Below are 25,762 nucleotides of genomic sequence, written 5' to 3'. Positions count from 1 at the left end.
GCTTGCTAGGCCATTTCAGAGGGCAGTTAAGAGCCAACAACTGGAGTCACATGTAGGCCAAACCAAAAGAGGGGGACGATGCAGATATTGTATTTAAGGAGGAAGAGTATGAAGTATTGGATGTGATAAACCTAGGGAGAGAGAAAGTATTAATGGGATTAGCATCTTTGAAAGTTAATAAATCACCAGGGCCAAATGAAATGTAGCCTAGGCTGTTAAAAGAAGCAAGAGAGAAAATAGCAGAGGGTCTGACCATCATTTTCCAGTCCTCCCTGGATACAGGTGTGGTTCCGAAGGATTGCTAACGTTGTACCTCTGTTCAAAAAGGGAGGGAAGGATAGACCGAATAATTACAGGCCAGTCAGTATAACCTCAGTAGTGGGCAAATTATTGGAATCTATTCTGAGAGACAGGATAAACTGTCACTTAGAAAGGCATAGTTAATCAAGGATAGTCAGCATGGATTTGTTAAGGGAAGATCTTATTTGACCAACTTGATCGAACTTTCTGAAGAAGTAATAAGGAAGATAGATGAGGGTAATGCAGTTGCTGTGGTCTACATGGATTTTTAGCAAGGCTTTTGACAAGGTCCCATATGGCAGACTGGTTAAAAAAATAAAATCCCATGGGATCCAAGGAAATGCAGCAAGGTGGATACAAAACTGGCTCAGTGGCAGGAAACAAAGGGTAATTGTTGACGGCTGCTTTCGCGACTGGAGGGCTGTTTCCAGTGGTGTTCCGCAGTACTGGTTCCCCTGCTTTTTGTGGTATTTATTAATGATTTGGATGTAAATGTAGGGGGTGTGATCAAGAAGTGTGCAGACAACACAAAGATTGGCCGTGTGGTAGATAGTGAAGAGGATAGCTGTAGGCTGCAGGAAGATATTGATGGTCTGGTCAGATGGGCAGAAAAGTGACAAATGGAATTCAACTTGGAGAAGTGTGAGGTGATGCATTTGGGGAGGTCAAACAAGGCAAAGGAATACACGATTAATGGGAAAAAACTGAGAAGTGTAGAGGAAGTGAGGGACCTTGGAGTCAATGTCCACAGATCCCTGAAGGTAGCAGGACAGGTCGATAAGGTGGTTAAGAAGGCATATGAAATCCTTTCCTTTATTAGCCGAGGTATAGAATACAAGAGCAGGGAGGTTATGCTGGAACTGTATAACTCATTGGTTAGGCCACAACTTGAGTACTGTGTGCAGTTCTGGTCACCTCATTACACAAAGGATGTAATTGCACGAGAGAGAGTACAGAGGAGATTTATGAGGATGTTGCCAGGACTGGAAAAATGCAGCTATGAGGAAAGATTGGATAGGCTGGTGTGGTTCTCCTTGGAACAGCAAAGGCTGAGGGGAGATATGATTGAAATGTACAAAATTTTGAGGGGCCTGGATAGAGTGGAGGTGAAGGATCTATTCACCTTAGCAAAGAGGTCAGTGATGAGGGGGCATAGATTTAAAGTGATTGGTAGAAAAATTAGAGGGGTAATGAGGAAAAACATTTTCACCCAGAGGGTGGTAATGGTCTGGAACTCACTGCCTGAAAGAGTAGTTGAGGCAGAGACCCTCAACTCATTCAAAAGGAGTGTGGATATGCACCATAAGTGCCATAAGTTGCAGGGCGACGGACCAAATGCTGGAAGGTGGGATTAGAATAGGTGAATAGTTTTTCGGCCAGTACAGAAACGATGGGCCATGTGGCCTCTTTCTGTGCCTTAAACTTTCTATGATTTCTATGATTTCTACCACTTGCTCCCCTATAAGGTTAATGGCTTGACTAATATGCTAATTCCTCTTCATGGGCACATTACCTATTAATAGTAAAACTATTAAGTTAAAATGACATATTCAGTGTTCGTAAGAAATGTGTTATTGTTTAAGTTGGCCAATATTCCTATCAAAATAGTGAACCAAGCTATTTCATATAATGTATTAATTACCAGTATCACATATCCTACTTCTAACCCAATAGTATAAAACACAGTTTCCACGAGGACAGTAATGTTGACACTGTTCTAGTATATCCAATATCTTGACACTAATTTCGTAGAGTTAATTAACTCTGTAATGTAATAAATGTGCCATTGAAGATACTGCTCTGTGTATTTAACTATATTAAAACCTGCTTTTTTCAAAGCATTGATGATATAGTTAGGTCATATTATTTGTGTGCTATTTGATATGCTGATTATATCTGGCAAGGTTTGTCAGTTTTAACTTCAAGTATATTTACTTCACCCAATTGTAAAGTACTGGTTGTCAAAACAAACAGCATTAAAAAAGATTCTTGGGGTTTCCTGTTGATTTGGGAAGTATCCATACTGTTGACCATTTATTAACTCTGGGTTTATATTAAGGAATAATGTTAGAATTATGATACACTGGGGGTAATTTTAACCTCACCTGCCTATCGAGAAGCTAATGGGATTTGCTGCAACACTGGTGTTACTCACTGGTAAAATCAATGAAGAGTCATACTGTGTGGACTGTCCACCCGATCTCATCATTTTTCTGTTTTTCTGCCCAGCGAATTAGATTAAAATGACCCCCACTGTGTCATATTTACAGCTTGTGGTCCATCAGTCCTGTCAAATACTGCAGACTGTGATGAATGTTCCGACCACCCTGCATTTTATACAATTTTCTATTCTACTGGTATAAGAAATCCTTAAAAGATGACACATGAGGAAGGGTGCAAACATCTCAATTATGTAAAGCCCAGTATGTCATATGTTTCCTATAATAGAACTTGGATTTTTTTTTTAGCCGAATGAGCATAAATCCAAATGGTACTGGACGGCCATTAAAAAAAAATCTTCCTCTCAGGCATCCATCTCTAAAAGTATTCTCAAGCAGGCAATTAGTTAGTGCACAAGCTTCTCTGCCCAAAGGAAGCTGTAACAGAAGGCCGACTGGGATCACTATGATTTGGAATGTTTAACTAACTGTTATGTTGGATAATTCCTCAGAAGCAACCCAAGAAAGGTAATCTTTTCAGTGGTAATTCAAGAAAGACACACTAGAGTGATGAAAATCCAGCATATCTTGATTATGCTTAAACTGTGCTAATATCATAAAACCTAAGCTAATCTGTCTTTGCCTAGCATCAGGTCCTCTCAGCATTGCCTATGGGATGTTTTCTACATTAAAAGGCACTACATAATTGCAAGTTGTTGATGCACAACCCATAGCTTCATTGAGAGAAATAAGTAGTATAACGTGTGGAATAAGGTCGATAGAGGTAAATCATGTTTTAGTATCTACTTCAGAGTGGAAGGGACGATAGCCAGAGGACATTGATTCAAGGTGATTGGCAAAAGAACTAGAGGTGGCATAAGGAATTTGTATTTTTATTTTTATGCAATGAGTGGTTAGGGTTTGGAATACCCTGCCTGAATAGTTGATGGGAACAGATTCAGTGATAGCTTTCAAAAGGAAGTTGGATAAATACATGAAGGAGAGAAAATTGCAGGGATATAGAGAAGAGAGGGACTAACTGGATTGCTCTTCAAAAGTACCTGTGCAGACGCGATGGGACGAATGGACTCTTTCTACACTATTATTCTATGATTCTGTGATGTACAAAGTTCTCAACATCAGGAAGTTAGCTATCACTACTTTTTTTTAGAACGAAGTTACCTTCTAAATATTAAATTACTCATAGTGCATTCTATTTCAGGTACATACTTAAAAATCAAGTCATTTTAGGACCTTGTCCTGGGGTGTTCCTTCAAACAAAATGCAAGATGGTACAAATTTTACAGTATGCACCAGAACAAAAACACCATTTGTGCCAAGGTGAAAAGTTTTATTGCATTTCTGGCTATATCAAGATTAACAGCAGTGCTAGACAGCTATCCTTGAGTATATCGAGAGGAAACACTCCAACCAAGAACAGGACATCATATTCTAAACACTGCCATGTAATTTCCTTCATAGTAACAGATTCCCTTCTTTGGGAAAGAGTTGCAAAAACAGGAAAACACTATGCGATACTTGAACTTTGGTACTGTCTGAGGATTTTTAAATTAATACTGAATACTATGCAACTTCCACAGTTCTCATGTTTCTGGCATAAGAAAGGGATCTGGTGTCAGTATTTGAAAATCTGGTGTTACTCTTCCACTTTACAGTATAGTTAATTAGTAATCTCTCTGAGGCTGGAAGATGGAGAGGATAAACACTCTAATGGAGAAAGCCAACTTTGTCTGGTTTAAAGGTATGCATAACTTTGAACCAGACAGAATCCAGTGGTTAATTTACATCTTTAGCACTCTGGACACAGAATTTGTGTGCTCAGGAGCACATTCTGGTGTTTAGGCATGTGCCTCATTTGTGGCCTTATGATTTACTCTCCATTAAAATAAATGAATGTAAAATTGTGGATCTGCAAATTGGGCTAGTAAGTGTGAACTTGGCATTTAAAGCTCTGCGCCAAAAGTCCTCAGGATTAAAATTATCCCCTGGGGTAAAATATACATTTTCTCTGCATCCTGCCAATAGGTATACAATATTCCATCACTGGATAGATATAGACTTTCTGAAACACAGAAGGTAACATGTAGGTCCAAGAGTTTTTAGGTATTTTCCAGCTCACCTTGTCATCCATTTACCCCAGCGGAGATCAGATGTAATTACCATCACAATTGCCATCATTTTGTAAGGTTCCACTCATCACTTAGACAGAGCTAAGTAATCCCATAACCAACAGATCAGATCTAAGCTCTGCAGTCCTGCCACATCCAGTCGTGAAAGGTGGTGGACAATTAACTGGAGGAGGTGGCTCCACAAATATCCCATCTTCAATGACGGGGGAGCCCAGCACATCAGTGCAAAAGATAAGGCTGAAGTATTTGCAACAACCTGCAGTCAGAAGTGCTGAGCAGATAATCCATCTTGGCCTCATCCTGAAGTCCCCGGCATCACAGATGCCAGTCCTCAGCCAATTCGATTCATTCCGTGTGCTATCAAGAGATGGCTGAAGGCACCGGATGCTGCAGAGGCTATGGGCCCTGACAACATTCCAGCAATAGTACTGAACGTGCCACACCCCTAGCCAAGCTGTTCAAGTATAGCAACAACACTGGCAACTACCCGGCTATGTGGGAAATTGCCCAGGTATGTCCTGTACACAAAAAGCAGGACAAGTCCAATCTGGCCAATTATCGCCCCATCAATCTACTCTCTATCATCAGTAAAGTGATGGAAGGTGTCATCAACAGTGCTATCAAACGTCACTTGCTTAGCGATAACCTGCTCAGTGACGCTCAGTTTGGGTTCCACCAGGGCCACTCAGAGGCTCCTGATCTCTTTATAGCTTTGGTCCAAACATGGACAAAAGAGTTGAACTCAAGAGTTGAGGTGAGATTGACTGCCCTTGACATCAAGGCAGCATTTGACCAAGTATGGCATCAAGGAGCCCTAGCAAAACTGGAGTCTAAAGGAATCGGGGGAAAACTCTCCACTAGTCGGAGTCATACCGAACGCAAAGGAAGATGGTTGTGGTTGTTGGAGGTCAATCATCTCAGCTCCAGGACATCACTGCAGGAGTTCCTCAGGGTAGTTTCCTAGGCCCAACCATCTTCAGCTGCTTCATCAATGACCTTCCGTCAATCATAAGGTCAGAAGTGGGGATGTTCACTGATGATTGCACAATGTTCAGCACCATTTGCGACTCCTCAGATACTGAAGCAGTCCATGTAGAAATGCAGCAAGACCTGGACAATATCTAAGTGATATGTGGCAAGTAACATTCGCGCCACACAAGTGCCAGGCAATGATCATCTCCAATAAGAGAGAATCTAACCAGCTCCCCTTGACATTCAATGGCATTACCATCACTGAAACCCCCACTATCAATATCCTGTGGGTTACCATTGACCAGAAACTGAACTGGAGTAGCCATACAAAGACTGTGGCTACAAGAGCAGGCCAGAGGCTAGGAATTCTGCAACGATCAAATCACCTCCTGACTCTCCAAAGCCTGTCCACCATCTACAAGGCATGAGTCAGGAGTGTGATGGAATACTCTCCACTTGCCTGGGCGGGTGTAGCTCCAACAACACTCAAGAAGCTCAACACCATCCAGGACAAAGCAGCCCGCTTGATTGGCACCCCATCCACAAACATTCACTTCCTTCACCACCGATGCACAGTGGCAGCAGTGTGTACCATCTGCAAGATACACTGCAGCAATGCACCAAGGTTCCTTAGGCAGCACCTTCCAAACCACTAACCTCTACCACCTAGAAGGACAAGGGCAGCAGATGCCTGGGAACAGATGCCTGCAAGGTCCCCTCCAAGCCACACACCATCCTGACTTGGAAATATATCGCTGTTCCTTCACTGTCGCTGGGTCAAAATCCTGGAACTCCCTTCCTAACAGCACTGTAGGTGTACCTACACCACATGGACTGCAGTGGTTCAAGAAGGCAGCTCACTACCATTTTCTCAAGGGCAATTAGGGATGAGCAATCAATGCTGGCCTAACCAGCGAAGCCCACAGCCCATGAACGAATAAATACAAAATTCATTACTTGAATATGTGGTTCTTTAATCCACAACTGGATTGAAAATCGGTAATTATTATTATGCTTTTATAGTATATAGATGGGAAAATTAATAAAACATTGATTGCATTCTGTGACTATTTTGTGTCATCAGCAAACATGCTTGATAATCCAGGCTATTGAATGAATGACAATTGAGTTCTGAAGAAAAAAATTTGGCTCAGCTAATGTCAAACCCTATGAATTAATGCAGATTAATAGATTACACTTCCTCACCTATTTGTAAAGACTTTGCTGTAGTTGTAAACTTGAATTTCCAGCATCTCATTTCCGTCAATGTTGCTGGCAATAGGCCATCGGAAAGTCTGTGAATTAAAAAAAAGAGGAATTAAAATTAGTATGGCATGTCAGAATATTTCCATTAACCTGGGTACAAATGGAAAATGATGAGCATTAAATTAATGGTAATTAGAATCCAGCATTGTGATTAGCTGAGGACAAGGTTCTAACACATGATAAATGCTCAATCTGTCTCAGTTCCAAAATGCTATAATAATGCTGCCAGAATAAAAAAAAATAAATCGGAAAGGAACTCATTTTTTATAGCTAACTGTAATTAATATATCTTTGCCACTTTTAATTTTCAATACTCTGTATTCTCTTTGAATCTCTCAATACACTATTTCTCTCCCTTAACCATTTACAAATAGGTTGGTACACTCAAATTATGTAAGTCAGCAACTGTGAGTTGTATGCCAGAGATTGTATGGTGTTGTGCATCTTACAGTCTATGGGCGGGATCTTCCTGGCCCTGCAGAGGTGGGTTAAGTGGCAGGACTGGGAGGAAACTTGGGAATTAGTGCATTGGATCGGCTACCTGACGCATTCCCACCTCTGCGCAATCTTGCTGGAAGCAGAGTCAATGTGGCAGATGTACCCAGCAGTCGCCAATTAGGCCAATTAATTGGCCAATTGGAGGCATGGTTATGGCACCACTGGCATCTTTCTGGTGGCGGACAGGCCACCCGATGAGGCTGGAGCTCAGCAGGTAAATGGAGACAGCCTCCCGGTGGCAGGCCGGGTGTGGGGTGGGGGAGGCCATCGGCACCTCCACTTAATCACCCAGCACGGAGCAGCTGGGATGAGAGGGCCATAGTCGTGGTTGCAAGCTATCCTCTGGAGGGATTTCTCCCTCTCTACTGATTGCCTGACAGCTGCTGTCTTGAATGATTTTTTACATTTTTGGAATGTTGCAGAGAGCGCCTCCATTTTGAGGCACCCTCGCCGCCTCCTACCTGCCTCAGCAATTCCCATCTCTCCCGGTGGGACTGCAGGCTGTCCAGAGCTTCAGGCCCTCTGATTGGGCCTCCCGCCACTGGAACCCACCCACGGTCCTTAACTGGATGGTGATTGTGGAGGTGGTTTCTTAATTGGTCACCTCCTTTAAGATTGCAACACCGTGCAGCTATTTGACACCACCGGGATCAGGACCTGCATTTATTCCTGACTGCATAAAATTTTCAAAGATGTTAAGATTCTGCCCACTGTATCTGCCAGACAACACAAAGCAAAATAAGTGGGTATCCCCTGCATCCTCTCATTACCAGTTGTTGCGATTTTCCAGGGTCTGACTGCACTCTAGCTTGGCACCACCCTGACACGGCAGACACCAATATCATTAGCAGTAAGTTGATAAGTCTGAAATTTAGTGCTTTCTGTGCAATCAATGTTTTATTCCTAAGCAACAAATAGATCAAATTCTGATACACTGTTCAGGAACATTTTGTGAATAATGACAAAAATGCTATCCACAATTTTACCAATGAAAATCAACTTCTGGAAAGTAATGGCTTTTGCCAATTCAAGACATGTAATTAGATGGTCCAGACCCATGTCTTCAGGTCAGTGATGGGAGGTCATCAACTTATAAGTGTCGCCAAATGAGAGGAGTGAGGTTAGGAAAAAAAGTCTTCATGCAGAAGGCCACAAGGTTGAGGCAGAGACCACTGCATGTTTTAAGGAAAGATGGGGTAAACAATTGAAACAGAAGGCTGTGGGGAGCAGGGCAATGGGATTAGCTTTGGAATGCATGAGCAAAAAGCTGGCATAGGAACAATGGGTTGAATAGCCTCCCATAGTGCTGTAAACATCTACAGTACTGCATGGAATGGCACTTCTGGTTCTGTACAAACTGACAATTCTTAACTGATTAATATAGCAATTCTTAATAAAATTAATTAAAAAAATGATTCTCTTTACTCTGAGGTTATGGGCGATGCTCTGTAGTTCCACAGATGCTGACATCCCTTTGACATCTCATTCAAGCAGCTAATTTTCATCTCTAAGTCTGTTGGCATATTGTTTGTGCGATGGGGTCATCATTGACCCTATCCTAATCCCAACAGCCACACATGAGATTTCCTTTCCTTGTGAGCATCACAGAATAGTGATTGGATGTGGGAATCCTAAATGATTTTTCTACTTCGCAGCTCAGAGATACCAAGGCCAAATGCAGCATCTTTATTATTAGTTTGGCTGGAACTAGTATCACAGATTACAATTCCTGGGGTAGGCAAGGCTCAGTAGCACATGTAATTCTAATGTTGATAAGAAAGAGTAGAAAGGGAGTGAGTCTACATCTAGGCGGGGAACAGAGATGAACTCTCCAACAAAGAATAAAGTCACATTTTGTGGAGTTCCCTGAACAGAGATTATCACTGTGTTCAGTTGGTTACGTTGTCTTATAGCCGAAATGTAACACAGCGTCCTCATAGTCCTGAGGTCTTGTTGCTGTTTTGCTGCTGCTTGAAGTCTGTCATAAATAAAGATTAAATTGATTTTTAAAAACTATACATGTGTAGTTGTGTCTCATTTGGTAGGCCTGAACCTAAATCATATTTCAAAACCCAAAACCCAATGTGTGGCATGACTGCAGCACTGTACAGTTCAATCATAACTTGCTGACTTCTGTGTTTCTGTTTTAGCTGTCTAATTCAACATTCCTTTGGCTTTGTTGATTGCTGTCTTACATTGATTGAACACGTTGGGGCAGAAAGTCCGTGGACTTTCCAGTGCACTTCTGCTGTAACTCTGAACAGAATGTGACAAAAGAGCAGCCAATAAAGCCAGGACTCGGAACTTCCAAGGACTGGCTTTGCACAGGAGTTTCCTCATGTCAAATCGCTTCCCCAGAGAGGCCAGTATCTACTAGTATTCATGGTCTCAATGGTCTGGCAGACAACCAAGATACACCCCTCATGGCAGGGGGATCTATCATCAACATTTAAATGAAGACAATATTCCCTGACGAGTGAACTTTGGAGGTCCCAGTACTGGAGTCCTAAAAAGTCACAAGTGGGTGGATCCTAGCACTTACAATAGCATAAAATAATTTGGCAGGGGGAGGGGTACCAGAAAGAAACATTAGAGGAGAAACAAGGTGCATAGAAGATGTGGGAGGGACAACATTAGAATAAAGAGTAGTTCAGAAATAGGGGGGATCTGACAGGGGAAAATGTGAGGCAGACTAAGATGAGTTTGGAGTCCATATGCGTAAATATATGAAGTGTGGTAAATAAGGTTGCAGCTGTTGTGCTTTTGGCTCTTAAAACAAATGTACCAAACACTATAACAATGATTGGTAAACTAAGTTTTTTATTGGAGAATAACTGGATTCTAGGTGAGCTCTTCAATACACATGGTACCTGTTGATTGACACTACTCAAACTACTATATCACATGTTAACTTTGTTACAACCAAAGTGGGAATAATGCACTGTTAATTCAGTCCCACTACTCCACAGGTCACAACATATTAGTAAAGTTTCCCACCTACCAGAAAATAGCCAAGTTAAACACTATTTGCCCCCCAGAATAAAGCACACCAAACCAGGTTTCTTTAAACAACAACAAAATTTAACTATTTATTAATAAGCTAAGTCTTAAACAATAATGAGGTAACTCTGTATGTAAAAGGATTCTTTTCAAACTTCTTATCCTTCCTAATCCTCAAGCACACACATATACATTTTTAAAAAAGTTAACCGGGGAGAAAGGATGTTTTGGTTTACAGCTGTTTCTTAGGAATAAAAAGGAAAAAATAAAATGATTGAATTTATCACTTTCTGGTAGGAAGTTTCCAGTAAGGTGCTGTGTCCCAGAGTCAAATAGTCATATGCCACTCAAAGTCTCTTCAGGCGAGGTTAATGAACAGTCTGTGATGGGTGGGCTTTCAAGGCATTTTGTCTACAGCAGGTGTCACACCGGTCTTTCAGCAAAGGGTGTAGCAACAGGTCTGCTTGTTTTGAGGTAGCAGTCTTGCAATAGAAGCTTTCTTGATTTTTCAGGACCTCCAAAAACACAAGAGGCAACACTCTTGAGGCAGGGATTCTTCAAAGACTGGAGGCAATAGGAATCTGCTATCTTTAAAAACACATGGCTTCCTCTCTGCAAAACAGTTATCCTCCACAGAGCAGCAACTCCTCTTTTCCTGGGCCTTTTCTCTCTCCAGGGGTCTTTTCCTATCTTTAGGCAGACCACAGCCACCACCTCAAATGTAAGATTTCTTTCCAAGATATGCAACTCTTCCTTTTCAGAGAGAGTTCTTTTTCTCTGGTCTGCAAACAGGTCCCAGCCAGATTTCACTGCTTGTTGCTTCCAGCTCACTGGTCATGTATAATGCAGAAGTGAAACCAAAATGCTAACAATAAATCATGTGACCTGTCATTTCCCTCTGCTGAGTTGTTTGGAATAGGTGTCTTTCAGTTTGTCCCACTCAGTTCAAACACCAAGTTTCAGCATTCAATGTTCACAGAAAAATCCTTTTTCTCAGTTTTTAAACACACAGAATTCTTAGCTTTCAAATAAAAAAACAAACGCTTGTAACAACTTGCATCACTTCCTGTGATATTTACTAAACTATTTACATATTCAGTAGTATGTTAATCAGTATTAAAGCAATTAAAGGAATATCACAACATCCCCTTTTCCTTTAAGAGAAAAATTACATAGGTTATAAGCTATGTACATAATGAAATAGGATCATTGTGAACAGTAGTTACACATGTATGGACTTTCACATTAATTATTCAAGTGTCTCTGAAACTTACAGGTGGTCTGCTGACTTGACCTGATCTGGTAACAGGAAAGCTTTGCTGAGATCTGGAATTGTCAATTCTTTTCTCTTGACTCGCAGGTCCAGACTGACAATGATCTTGTACATGAGTGTTGTACATGTCATTTTCCTTAACTCCACTCTCAGAACTTGAATGTGAACGTGTTCTTGATGTTATAGGAGTGTTAGGTATGATGCTGCTGGATAACTCTCTCAGCTGACATCTATTCCTTCTCAACACTGTTCCATTCAGGGTGATTACCTCGTATGACTGTGGCTCATTACTGATCTTTGACACTCCTGCAGGGAACCATGCCTTCTCTTGCAGATGGATCACTCTGACCTTCTGTCCCACCTGCAGAGGAGGTAATTCCACACTTGCATGTTTGTCATGTGTGATTTTCATTTTCTCTTGTCTTACCAATAATTTATCTTGAACTGATGACGATCTGATCAGATAATGACTCAGAAAAGTTGTCCTTACTTGCCTTCTGAACATGACCTCTGCTGGAGATGGTAATCTCATATCCAGTGGTGGTGCTCGTAGGTGCAACATTGCTATTTGCATGTCTTGATTGGTCTCCTTACATTTCAAGATTACTGACTTTACCATTCACATCATCCTTTTTGCTAGTTCATTTGACCTTGGATAGTGTGGAGATGACATAATGTGATTTATAGCCCACTTTCTGCACGTCTTGAAATGGCTTACCAGTGCACTGTGAACCGTTATCTGACACGATCTCCTCCAGGGAACCAAAAAGACTGAAAATTGCACTCATCGTGTTTGCTACTGGTACACTTGATCTATCCTTCAGTTGGCGAATGTTAGGAAATTTGGAAAAGTAGTCGGTAATAAGTAAGAAGTCATCACCTTTCTCAGTTAAGAAGTCAGTAGCTATTCTTGACCGTGGATGTGATGGAGCATCATCAGGATGGAGTGGCTCTCTGTGTTGACTCGGTTGATGCTCTTGACATGCATCGCACATCTCACTGCTTGTTCTATGTAGTTCTTGATCACAGGCCAATATACTTTCTCACCTGCAAGTTGTCTTGACCTTTCAATGTCCATGATGTAATTGGGTAAGAATATCTTGATGCAGCACTTTTGGTATCAATACTTGTCAGCCCTTGAAAATGACTCCACTTGATATCTCTAATTCATTACAGTATGGCCAAAAGGTTTTGAGGTCTCTGAGAATCACTTGCATTGTATCTGGCCATCCTCTGATGATGAGCTGCCATAATGCTCTGAAGACAGGTCTCTTCATGTTTGTTCTGTCCAAATCGTGTTAAATCAATGTTGTACAAATCTTCTAGTTCCACATCTACTTTGTCCGCTTGGACATCCAACTGTACATGTTCTGTCTTCTTGGGGTTGGGTAGCCTGCTTAATATGTTAGATGTAACCATGAGGTTTCCAGGTTTGTATGAGATCTCGCAATCGTACTGTACTTTGGTAACAGTCGTTGGAGTCGAGGTGATGCACTGGTGAGTGGCTGTTGCCAAATCATTGCCAACGGCTTGTGATCAGTCTCGGCAAAGTGTTTGCCAAATAGGTATGTATGGACATACATGTATAGACTCCCACTTCGCTGGGTACACTGCGGAGTATCCGCAGTGGTAAAATGTTGGCACTGCCCCAGTGTCTATCTTCAGTCATAGTTTGTGTTTGCCACTTTCGTTAGGATGTATAATTTCAACTGTGGTGAAAGCTTCCAGTTGCATGATTTCATCCATGTGCTGTCTGACTGTCACTATATGGAAAGCTTGTTCACATTCTAGTTTGAGTTTGCCTCTTTCAGTGGTTTCTTTCTGGGATCTGTCCAGTTCTCTGGGATGTACCTGTGCTTGAAATGGTATTTGGTGACCTCTTTTTTTATTCTTGCTGCTAGGGGAATTCTGTATTTTGTTGAGCTGTGTCTTCTGACCACTTCTTCACTGCCAAATATTCGACACAGTCTTGCCCAGTGTCCCTTCAGATCACACACCTTGCAGGTATCTCTGAATGCAGGACAGTTGTGTGGCTGATGCATTAGTCTGCACTTGCTGCATGCCTTGGCTACTCCTCAAAGGTTGTTGCTGCTCCAAGTGCTTATGTATGTTGCCTGCTCACAGCTATGGCTTTGTATTTTCTGCTATCTTTAAGGAGACTGTCACTGTCATATCCTATTTTCTTATCAAGCAGATCCTTTTGAAATGCCTCTATTGGAGCGAATGCGATTACCAGTTCCATTGCTCTCTGTGTCTAAGAAATCACAATCTTTGTCTTTGTTTCAGCATCTACTGACGAACTGGTCAATAGTTTCTTTGGGCTGTTGTCTATAAGCCATCAGTTTGAGTCAACGGATTCTGCAGTTGACTTTGACTCTTAACTGATCTTCCAGTGTTGTCCAGAGTTTAGATGAGTTTTTCTAGTCTGCTTCTGACAGTCCAGAAGTGTTGATGCGATGGAGACCTTTATGGCCAATCGCTATATTTATTGTCTGGTTCAGCAACTGGCAAGATCTAAAAAAGCTCCAGATGCTGTCGAAGTAATTGGAATTCATGAAAGACATCCAGAACCTTCCAATTCATCGTTGGATATTTCGTTGTCATGGCGTCGAAAGTTCTTGCATCACAAGAATTCGTTTGCCAGGGCAAAACGACTTTTCCTTTAATAACTTTTCTTTGAAGTAAAACAATGCAGATCGACTACGCCTGCAGCACTGGACCTTTGCCATGCCCTGAGCTCTGTGGCTGCAGTGTGGGCTTTCAGCTTCTGCACAGGAGGTCTTTTCAACGGGAAAACTCACAACGCTTAACAGCGGTGAGTCTCGCAGTCCAAATTCGGATTGACTTTTTATAAACTTGATTCTTTCAGAACACAGTCTTTCTGGTAGACTAAAGTTGTGTCAAAATTCCACTTTCTAGTACTCACTTGGAGTACTGATTCTCGAGGCTGCTGCTTCTTCCAGCTGTTTTCAGTTTTGTCCCAGGCTTTTATGGCTTCATCCATTGTCCACGATGTCGCGCTTGTGATCGCTGTCATTATGTCAAACACCGCTGCTAACACGCTGTACACATCTGTATCGCTGCTACCATATTGCGTTCATCTAAATCGCTGCCACCATATTATGTTGTTGGCTCTTAACACAAACATACCAAACACCAGAATAATGACTGGTAAACTAAACAAAGGTTTCCTTATTGGCGAACAACAGAATTACAGGACAACACTTCCATGCACATGGTCCCTGCTAACACTGCTCCAGCTACTGCATCACATGTTAACTTGCATCACTTCCTGTGATGATGTATACTAAACTATTTACAGATTCAGTAGTATGTTAATGAGTATTAAAGCAATATCATAACAGCAGCTACAAATTGCCACATGGGATTATTTTATAGTGGCCAGAACGAAGACTTGGCTGAAACAAAGGGAGGATTGGGAACTTAATACTACAAGGTATTCAGCAAAAATAAAGAAAAAACAAGTGTGTGTGTATGTGTATATGTGTGTTATGGGAAGTGGAAGCTGATGGTTGGTGTTGGCAGCATTCCTTAAAGACACCATTACAGCACTAGAAAAGGATGATGTAGTTGAGGGTTCAAAGATAGAAACTATTTGGTTAGAAGTAAGGAACAATAGAGGAGCTATTATGCTGCTGTGTGTATACTATCGGCCACCAAATAGTGGGAATCAGAGAGAGGAGCACATTTGGAGTGAAATTACATGAGGATGTAATAACTACATAATAGTGGTAATGGAGGACTTCAATTATTCTAATTTAGATTAGGAAAATAACAAAATAAAGGGGCATCAGGGTAGGAATACTTGAAATCCTCTTGCCACAATCTTCCAGTCCTCTTTAGATATCTGATTAGTGTCAGGGGATTGGAGGATTCCAAATATTACATCACTGTTCAAAAAAAGGGGAGTGGGATAAACTCAGTAACTACAGTCCAGCGAACCAAACATCCCATGATGGGGTACCTTTTAGAGGCAATAATCTGTTACAAAATTAATTGTTATATGGAAAATATGGGCGAATAAATGCCAGCTAGCATAGATTTTTTTTAAAAAGCAAATCATGTTTGACTAATTTGAGTTTTTTTCCATGAATTAACAAAAAGAGTTGATAATGGCAGTATAGATGATGTTGTGTATATCGACTTCCAAAAGGCATTTGATAAAGTACCACATAATAGGCTTTTTAGCAAAATTGAAGCTTACGGGGTTAAATATGTAAAATTGGCTAAGAGACAGAAAGCAGAGGGTAGTGGTAAACAGCTGTTTTTCAGACTGGAAGGAAGCATACAGTGGTGTCCTCCAGGGCTCAGTATTAGGATCACTGCTCTTTCTGATGTATATTAAAAAAACTTGCATTTATATAGTGCCTTTCATAACCTCAGGACGCCCCAACGCACTTTACAGCCAATGAAGTACTTTTGAAGTGTAGTCACTGTTGTAATGCACAGCCAGATCCCACAAACAGCATGTGATAATGACAAGATAATCTGTTTTTGTGATGTTGATTGAGGGATAAATATTGGCCAGGACACCGGGGATAACTACAATGCTCTTCTTCTAAATACTGCCTCGGGATCTTTTATGTACACCTGAAAGGACAGATGAGGCCTTAATATAACATTGAAACCAAAAGACAGCACCTTCAGTAGTGCAGCATTCCCTCAGTACTGCACTAGCGCATCAGCCTAGATTTTTGTACTCACAACTCTAGAGTAGGACTTAAACCCACAACCTTTTGACTCAAAGGCAAGAGTGCTACAAACTAAGCCATGCTGACACATTGAACCCAACCATGGGTATACAGGATATAATTTCAAAGTTTGCAGATAACATGAAACTTAAAAATGTAGTAAACAGTGAGGATGGCAGAAACAGACTTCAGGAAGTTATAGACAGACTGGTAAAATGAGCAGACACCTGACAGATGCAATTTAAAGCAGAGAATTATGAATTGATACATTTGGTAAGAAGAATGAACACAGGCAAAATAAACAAAATGATATGTTTTTAAAGGGGGTGCAGGAACAGAGAGGCCTAGAGGTGTACGTACACAAATCTATGAAGGTGGCAGGACAAGCTGAGAAAGTTGTAAAAGCAAATGGGATCCTTGGCTTTTAAACAGAGACACATTGGCCTAGATATTTACGGGGTGGTGGAGAGGCTGCGGAGGAGATTAGTGGTTGGGGGAAAACCTGGGGTCATGGAGGTCATGCCAATGCTAACTTCAGGACCATATTATCATTTTCTTATTCTATTTCCTACCTGCCGGCTGACCAAATTGGTTTGATGAGAGGCGGGGGCAGGTGGCAGTATGTGCTTGGAAATCAGGAAGGAGGAAGAGTTGGTGCTTGGTGGTGGTGGGCGGATGGGGGGGTGGGGGGGGGGGGGCGGTGTTGCTGGCATAGGCGCAATGGTTGGCAGTTGGACCAGTGAGGAGAGGCCTTGATTGGCAGAAGGGAGGCCGAAGATATCCTTGAGGGGCTGGGGTGGGGAAAGCATTTTTTATCCCTGTGACCCACAAGAAGTGTGATAAAAAAGCACTAACCTGCTGGGGACGGCAGCTTTCGCCTCCATTCTGCTGTCAGTTTCACAAGCCTCGGGAAATTTGGCAAGCAACTGCCCTGTGGGGGCTGATTTAAATATGAGAATGAAGTGTTCCCCCTCTCCAAAATGGGCACAAGCACACAAGCAGCTTGCCACTGTATTCCCTAATTTTTAATTTTTAACTACCACTTTCTCCACCCCACCAACCCCTGACCCTCTCCTGCTCATCGTGGGTTGGGTAATATCGAGGTCTAGAGTACAAAAGCGGGAGGTTATGCTAAACCTTCAGAAAACACTGGTTAGGCCCCAGCTGGAGTACTGTGGTTAATACAGGGTACCTAGGAACATAGAAACAGGAGTAGGCTATTCAGCCACTCAAGCCTGTTCCAACATTCAATGAGATCATGGCTGATCTGCTAACTAACTCCATATTGCTGCTTTTTCCCTATGTTCCTCAATACATTTTGATAACAAATATCAATCAATCTCAAATTTAAAATGAATAATTTTTTAATTTTATAGTTTTAATTTTACTGCAAAAGACAAGGCTGAAGCATTTGCATCCATCTTCAGCCAGAAGGGCCGAGTGGATGATGAATTTCAGCCTCCTCCTGAGGTTCCCAGCATCACAGATGCCAGTCTTCAGCCAATTTGATTCAATCCACGTGATATCAAGAAATGGCTGAAGGCACTGGATACTGCAAAGGCCATGGGCCCAAACAACATTTTGGCAATAGTACTGAAGACTGGTACTCCAGAACTGGCCACGCCCAAGCCAAGGTGTTTCAATACAGCTACAACACTGGCATCTACTCGACAATGTGGAAAATTGCCCAGGTATGTCCTGTGCACAAAAAGCAGCACAAATCCAACCCGGCCAATTACCATCATGTCAATCTACTCTCGATCATCAGTAAAATAATGGAAGGAGTAGTCGAAAGTGCTATCAAGCAGTACTTGCTCAGCAATAAACTGCTCACTGACGCTAAGTTTGGGTTCCGCCAGGGTCACTCAGCTCCTGACCTCATTGCAGCCTTTGTCCAAACGTGGACAAAAGAGCTGAACTCCAGAGGTGAACTGAGAATGACTACCCTTGACAGCAAGGCAGCATTTGACCAACTGTTGTATCAAGGAACCCAAGCAAAACTGGAGTCAAAGGGAATCGGGGGGAAATGTCTCCACTGGTTGGAGTTATACCGAATGCAAAGGAAGATGGTCGTGGTTGTTGGAGATCAATCATCTCAGGTTCCCAGGACATTACTGCAGGAGTTCCTCAGGGTAGTGTCCCAGGCCCAACTACCTTCAGCTGCTTTATCAATGACCTTACCTCCATCATAAGGTCAGAAGTGGGGATGATTGCTGATGATTGCACAATGTTCAGCACCATTCGCTACTCCTCAGATACACTGAAGCAGCCCGTGTCCATATGCAGCAACACCTGGACAACTTTCAGGCTCGGGTGATAAGTAGCAAGTAACATTCGTGCACACAATTGCCAAGCAATGACCATCTCCAACAAGACAGAATCTAACCATCTCCTCTTGACATTCAATGGCATTACGATCGCCGAATCCCACACTATCAAGATCCCTGTGGGTTACCATTGACCAGAAACTGATCTGGACCAGGCAGATAAATGCTGTGGGTACAAGAGCAAGTCAGAGGCTAGGAATTTTGCAGCGAGTAACTCACCTCCTGACTCCCCAATCCTGTCCAACATCTACAAGGCACAAGTCAAGAGTGTGATGGAATACTCTCCACTTGCCTGGATCGCTGCAGCTCCAACAACACTCAAGAAGCTCGACATCATCCAGGACAAAGAAGCCTACTTGATTGGCACCCCATCCACCACCATCAACATTCGCTTCCTCCACCACAGACACACAGTGGCAGCAGTGTGTACCATCTACAAGAAGCACTGCAGCAACTCACCAAGGCTCCTTCAACAGCATCTTCCAAATCTGCGACCTCTACCACCTAGGACAAGGGCAGCAGATGCATGGGAACACCATCACCTGCAAGTTCCCCTCCAAGCCACACACTATCCTGACTTGGAACTATATCGCCGTTCCTTCACTGTCACTGGGCCAAAATTCTGGAACTCCGCTCCTAACAGGATTGTTGGTGAACCTACATCCCAAGGGCTACAGCGGTTCAAGAAGGCAGCTCACCACTACCTTCTCAAGGGCAATTACGGATGGGCAATAAATGCTGGCCCAGCCAGCGATGCACACATCCCTCAAATGAATAAAAAAAGGATGTCAAGTCCTCAGAGACGCTGCAGTAGAGATTTATTAGAATGGTACAAGGGTTGAGGGACTTGAGTTATGTGGTTAGACTGGAGAAGCTGGGATTGTTCTTTTTTAAGTGGTGAAGGTTAATGGGAGATTTGATAGAGGCAGAGAGTTTTTATGATGTGGAATGCATTGCCTGAAAGGGTGGTGGAAGCAAATTCAATAATAACTTTCAAAAAGGAATTGGATAAATACTTGAAGGAAAAAAAATGTAGGGCTATGAGGAAAGGGTACGAACATATAAATTTGGAGCAGGAGTAGGCCACTCAGCCCTTCCAGCCTGCTCCGTCATTCAATAAGGTCATAGCTGATTGAATTGTAACCTCAACTCCACATTCCCGCCCACCCCTGATAACCTATCATCCTCTTGCTTATCAAGAATATATATACCTCTGCCTGAAAAATATTCAAAGACTCTGCTTCCACTGCCTTTTGAGGAAGAGAATTCCAAAGACTCACGGCCCTCAGAGAAAAAATTTCTTCACATCTCTGGCTTAAATGGGCGACCCCTTATTTTTAAACAGTGACCCCTAGTTCTAGATTATCCCACAAGAGGAAACATCTTTTCCACATCCACCCTGCCACGACCCCTCAGGATCTTATATGATTCAATCAAGTCACCTCTTACTTGTCTGAACTCCAGTGGATACAAGCCTAGCCTGTCCAACATTTCCTCATAAGACAACCTGCCCATTCCAATTATCAGTCTAGTAAATCTTCTCTGAACTGTTTCCAGTGCATTTACATCCTTCCTTAAATAAGGAGATCAATAGTGTACACAATACTCCAGATGTGGTCTCACCAATGTCCTGTATAACTGTAGCATAACCTCCCTACTTTTGTATTCAATTCCCTTTGCAATAAACAATAACATTCTATTCGCTTTCCTAATTACTTGCTGTAGTTGCAAACTAACTTTTTGTGATTCATGCACTAGGACACCCAAATCCCTCTGCATCTCAGTGCTGTGTAATCTCTCACCATTTAGATAATATACTTCTTTTATATTCTACCTGCCAAAATGGACAATTTCACATTTTCCCACATTATACTCCATTTGCCAGATCTTTGCCCACTCACTTAACCTATTTATATCCCTTTGTAGCCTCCTTATGTTCTCTTCACAACTTATTTTCCTACCTACCTTTGTGTCATCAGCAAATTTAGCAACCATACCTTCGGTCCCTTCATCCAAGTCATTTATATAAATTGTGAAAGGTTGAGGCCCCAGCACTGAACCCTGTTACACACCACTCATTACATCTTGCTAACCAGAAAATGAACCATTTGTGCCTACTTTCTGTTCCTAAGGGGTGTGACCACCTCCAGCTACAAAGTGTCCAGGTAACTTTCCGCCGCCCTGATGTGTCGCAGTGTCTGCAGATCAGCCTCCAGCTCATTAAGTCTGAGCCGAAGTTCCTCGAGCCACAGACCCTTACAGCAGACATGGTTGCTGAGGATCACACTGCTATCCAGAAGCTCCCACAAACTACAGCTACAACATATCACCTGCCCTGTCATCCTTATTATGTTTTAAATGACATATTAATTATTTAATGGCTCTCCTCACCAGCACTTACTATGCCAATTTAACCCTTGGTAATACAAGAAAGTTTACTGCTTAAAAATAAAACAGAACAGTAGACTCACCATCTTCTTACTTCCCCTCTGCTTGTGTGCCTTAATTAATTATAAGATTGTTACATAAATTTTAATTTTAAGTTTTTTTTCTAATTTCTGGCTATTAACACATGCACCATAACAGTAGTGTACAAACCTAGCTATTTACAGATACTCCCTAACAGCAGTTACTCATCAACCAATCACCTTACAGCTTTCCTGTGATGGCACTATTCGAATAATTTTTCAAACTCAGCGTGCGCCAATTCCTGAAGAGCTGTTCCCTCGCAGATCTGACTGCTCTCAGCTCCCGAAGGTAAGTGAAGGCCCTGAGCCTGGCACTGTATTTATCCTCTCCTGGTTCTAGGTGCTCCCCTGCTGGTCCAATTCCTCTCGGCTCCCAAAGGTAAGTGAAGGACCCGAACCTGGCACTGTATTTATTCTCTCCTGGTTCCAGGTGCTTCCTCACAGGTCTGACTGCTCTCTGCTCCAGAAGGGTAGGGGATGGAACTAATTGGGTACCTCTTTCAAACAGCCGGCACAGGCATGATTGGCTGAATGGCCTTCTTCTGTGCCATGTTAATCTATGATTCTATATTATTCCCATTGACCATTGGGTCTATTAAGACTCTTAGATATTTTAGCCGCATCCCTAGGTAATTCAACACAATCCATGGTGCACTACACCTTGTTATGTTTTCTACATTAAAGATGCTATTTAATTGCAATTTGTTGTGCCATTATTTTTCATTTTATTGGTAATACTTTACATTTCTGTGCATCAAATGCCATCTGTTATTATTCAGTCTGAATCCCCATAGATTTGAGTTTAATTAATCACCTTTCACATGTAACCTTATCAAATGCCTTTTGAAGTCAGTAGATCTGTCACTTGTACTGTTTTGCCATAATCAAATAGGCATTGTTTATAAGACCAGTAGTGAGAAATCATGCTTTGGAGGAGTATAAAGACATTTTACCACTTTGCTACAAATAATGATCAGACAAAATTGTCCCCCTTTTTTATTCTCAAGTCAAACCTAATATTTGGCTGCTCAAATTTTTAAGTTAGTAAAGTAGAATAGGAAAGCCATTATTCTTGAAACAAATTTTTGGGTCACAGCTGAATATTAAAAAAAATTATATTGAAGACAAATGTGAACTTCAAGAACAATTTTACAGTGGTCAGTACTCAGTGATGTACCCGGACCGCTTCAAGGTATACAAGGAGTTAAGCCTACACGGTTGCAGAACAATCCCTTGTAGGCTAAAGTACACTGTAAATCAAAACATCAATCAACTAAAGATATATATTTAAAGATCTGACAGTAAACAGGTCCCTTGTTAAAATACAATATTCCAAACTTCAAAATACTGAATTTACATCTAAATCTTATTGCCAAATATTCCTCTTTTGAAACTAATTTTCAATTGGATGATTAAATGAATTGAATAGACACTGTAAATTGCTTAATGTTTCTGTTATAACTATAATCACAGGCGAGGTATTGCATACTAATAAGAGCATTAAACTCCTGTGTCGCAAGAAAGATAAGTGAAACAGATGTCCTAGAGCATGCAGTAAAGTGGCCGTGTATTTTCATTATGGGGACCTAATTAATTTCTTTGCTCGAAAACCTTAGATTCATCATTTCTCAAGTGTTCAAATACATTGTTGAATCACTTGTCACGCTCACATGAAGTGCAGCGATGAAAATACAGAACCCAAACTGAAGCAGGACAGGATGGATAGGCTAGGCTTTTATCTGCTGGAGTTTAGAAGTGTAAGAAGCAACTTGATTGAAACATAAGATTCTGAGGGATCTTGACAGGGTGGATGTGGAAAGGACGTGTTACGACCAGGTGAGAAAGAGATCTAGGGTTCCCCTTTCGCCTTCACCCAGTCTTACTGTAACAGCGTTCAATTGTAAACACCCCGTGTTTTTAGCTCCACCTTGGTGAATCCTTGTTCACTGCTTTCCAATTATAAGGCAAAGACACCAGCACAAACAGGCTTTCTTAGGTTTAAAGAAGAAAAGTTGAAATTTATTAAACTTAAACTCTAATTCGGCCAACGCCGACAGATACATGGCAAACCCCATGCTAGCATGCATACGTGATACACACATGCAAATAGAGATACAGAAGAGCAGAAGAAAAATAAAGTGGAAAAGTTTGAGGCAATATCTGAAGAGTTGTTGTTACGGTTCTTCGAGCTCACTGTAGAGTACTTGATTGTACGTAGATCTTGCTTTTCGTTGGGGCCCAGTATTCTTCTTAAACCTTGTTCACTGTAGGAGACCTTTCTCTCATGGAGTTCATGTGTCTTCAGTGGATTCAGAAGCTTGTGAGAAAGAGATGGGAGCAGACAGGAGAGATCTTCTTAATCCAGGAGCAAACAGACACTCTCAGTTCAAACTCTCTGCGGCCAGTTCAAAAGAAAACCCTAGAACAGCCAGGTAGTCATGTGACCATGCATTTCTCTCATTCAATCACAAATCCAAAAACTTATTAAAACTGCCCCCCCTCACCGCCCCCCCCCCCCCCCCCTTTTGGCATCCCAGTAAACATGTGGTTCTTTTTTGGGGTAGTTTCTCTTCCGTTTGCCCATTTCCATGGCTTCCTCGGGCCTTTGTTCCTGCTGAGGTAATTTTTTTTCCAGGAGAGTCAGTAGTGGGCAGGTCTATCCTGAAATCTCTTTCAGTGCTTTGCTGAGTCATGCAAAGGCTTTTGACTTTGGGGGATGGGTGGTTCCCTTTGGTTCTGACTGTGGTCATTATTTATAAATAAGGGGTCGCCCATTTAAGACAGAGATGAGGAGAAATGTTTTTTCTCAGAGGGTCGTGAATCTTTGCAACTCTCTTCCTCAAAAGGTGGTGGATGCAGATGCTTTAAATATTTTTCAGGCAGAGGTACTTTGATTCTTGTTAGACAAGGGGCTGAAAGGTTATCGGGAGTCGGCAGGAATGTGGAGTCGAGGTTACAATCAGATCAGCCACAATCTTGTTGAATGGTGGAGCAGGCTCGGGGGTCCAAGTGGGCTTCTAATTCATATGTTCGTACGTTCTTATGAAGAGTTATAAAAATTGACTTTTCCTTTAGAACAGTGGAGAATTTTTTTATTTTCTTTTAATTTTTAAAAATTTTTTTTAGAGATACAGCACTGAAACAGTGCCCACCGAGTCTGTGCCGACCATCAACCACCCATTTATACTAATCCTATACTAATTCCATATTCCTACCACATCCCCACCAGTCCCTATATTTCCCTACCACCTACCTATCGTAGGAGTAATTTATAATGGCCAATTTACCTATCAACCTGCAAGTCTTTGGCATGTGGGAGGAAACCGGAGCACCCGGAGTAAACCCACGCAGACACAGGGAGAACTTGCAAACTCCACACAGGCAGTACCCGGAATTGAACCCAGGTCACTGGAGTTGTGGGGCTGCGGTGCTAACTACTGTGCCACGGTGCCGCCCCACAGTGGTGCAATGTGATGCAAAATGGCCACCGAAGGTCAAACGACCTGGCCCTATATATTCAAACTGTCGTACTGTCTGTAAACAACAAAAGGATACATTCCAAGCTAAGTGGTGCCAATTACACCCATCCTGAACACTTCAGGAGACATTTTTAATTGAATGGATTCTTCTGAAACAAAGAAAGGTTGAAGTAATCACATCCTGGTCCATTGTTGGTCACCACAGGGAGAGGGCTCTGCCTCTCCTAACAGAGGCAACATGTGAGAGATTTTGACCTTAAAAAGTAGCTCTATGGGGAGAATCAGAATAACATCACAAAAGCCTGTCCAGCCGAGAGCTTTGAAAGATCCAGCAAAAACCAAAGAAGGAGCCCTTCTGTGAATTCTACACTTCAACTTGTTGCAGCAGAGAACTGAAAGTGATCACTGCCTGCAGACTGAAATCTCAAGCACCAGAAAAATCTACAAACTCCCCAGGCCTGCAACTTTAAAAGAGAAATTTCAAACCACTTACCCTTTTCCTCTCTATCTATATATTCTTGTGTGTGTGTGTGTGTGTGTGTGTGTGTGTGTGTGTGTGTGTGTGTGTGTGTGTGTGTGTGTGTGTGTGTGCGTGTGTGTGTGTGCGCTCACACACGAGCGAATGTGTGTGTGAATGCATTTGTGACCATTTTGGGAATGAATATTGCTTAATAAATAATTAATCTTCTGTTTTAAAACTACAAGAAATCCTGTCGCTGTCTGTTTATTTAACAAATAAAACACAAGTGGTTTCAACTCTACTAACAAAAACACTTGGGGTGGTCAGTTGGGAGGTGAACAGTGGGAAACACCTAAACCCATTACCACCTGGCCATAATAAATTGGGGGCTCAAAACTTGCATCTGAACCATCAGATAAACGAATGATTTGGAAATGGGAGGAAAATCAACCTCTAAAATTGTGCAAAAGTGAACAAACAGGTTTTCTAGTATTCTTCTGTTTTTCCTCTATGGTGCGAGAAACAAACAAATGCTAAGCAGTTTGTAGAGCAGGGAGACATATCCCATGTTAAGTTAAATAAATTAAGTATTGATGATTTTAAAGGCTTAGCTACAGAGGTCGGAGTCACTTTCAAACAAAATGCAAAGAAATCTGAAATGGTGAAGAGTCTAGCTAACCATTTTAAACTTACCCCTG

At 41.9% G+C, this 25,762-nt stretch overlaps 1 protein-coding gene across 1 annotated transcript in view; it reads right to left on the bottom strand.

The window, feature by feature from the left end:
- otofa (otoferlin a) overlaps nucleotides 1–25,762 on the bottom strand; it is a 479,852-nt gene that overhangs the window by 354,165 nt on the left and 99,925 nt on the right. The window contains exon 3 of the mRNA XM_068017769.1: nucleotides 6,788–6,876. Coding sequence (XP_067873870.1) covers nucleotides 6,788–6,876 — 89 coding nt within the window. The remainder of the gene's footprint in view (nucleotides 1–6,787; nucleotides 6,877–25,762) is intronic.

This window comes from Heterodontus francisci, chromosome 3 (genome assembly GCF_036365525.1).
Source record: "Heterodontus francisci isolate sHetFra1 chromosome 3, sHetFra1.hap1, whole genome shotgun sequence".
In the NCBI taxonomy this organism is placed as follows: Eukaryota; Metazoa; Chordata; class Chondrichthyes; order Heterodontiformes; family Heterodontidae; genus Heterodontus; species Heterodontus francisci.
This window is presented reverse-complemented; position numbering and strand designations above follow the sequence as displayed.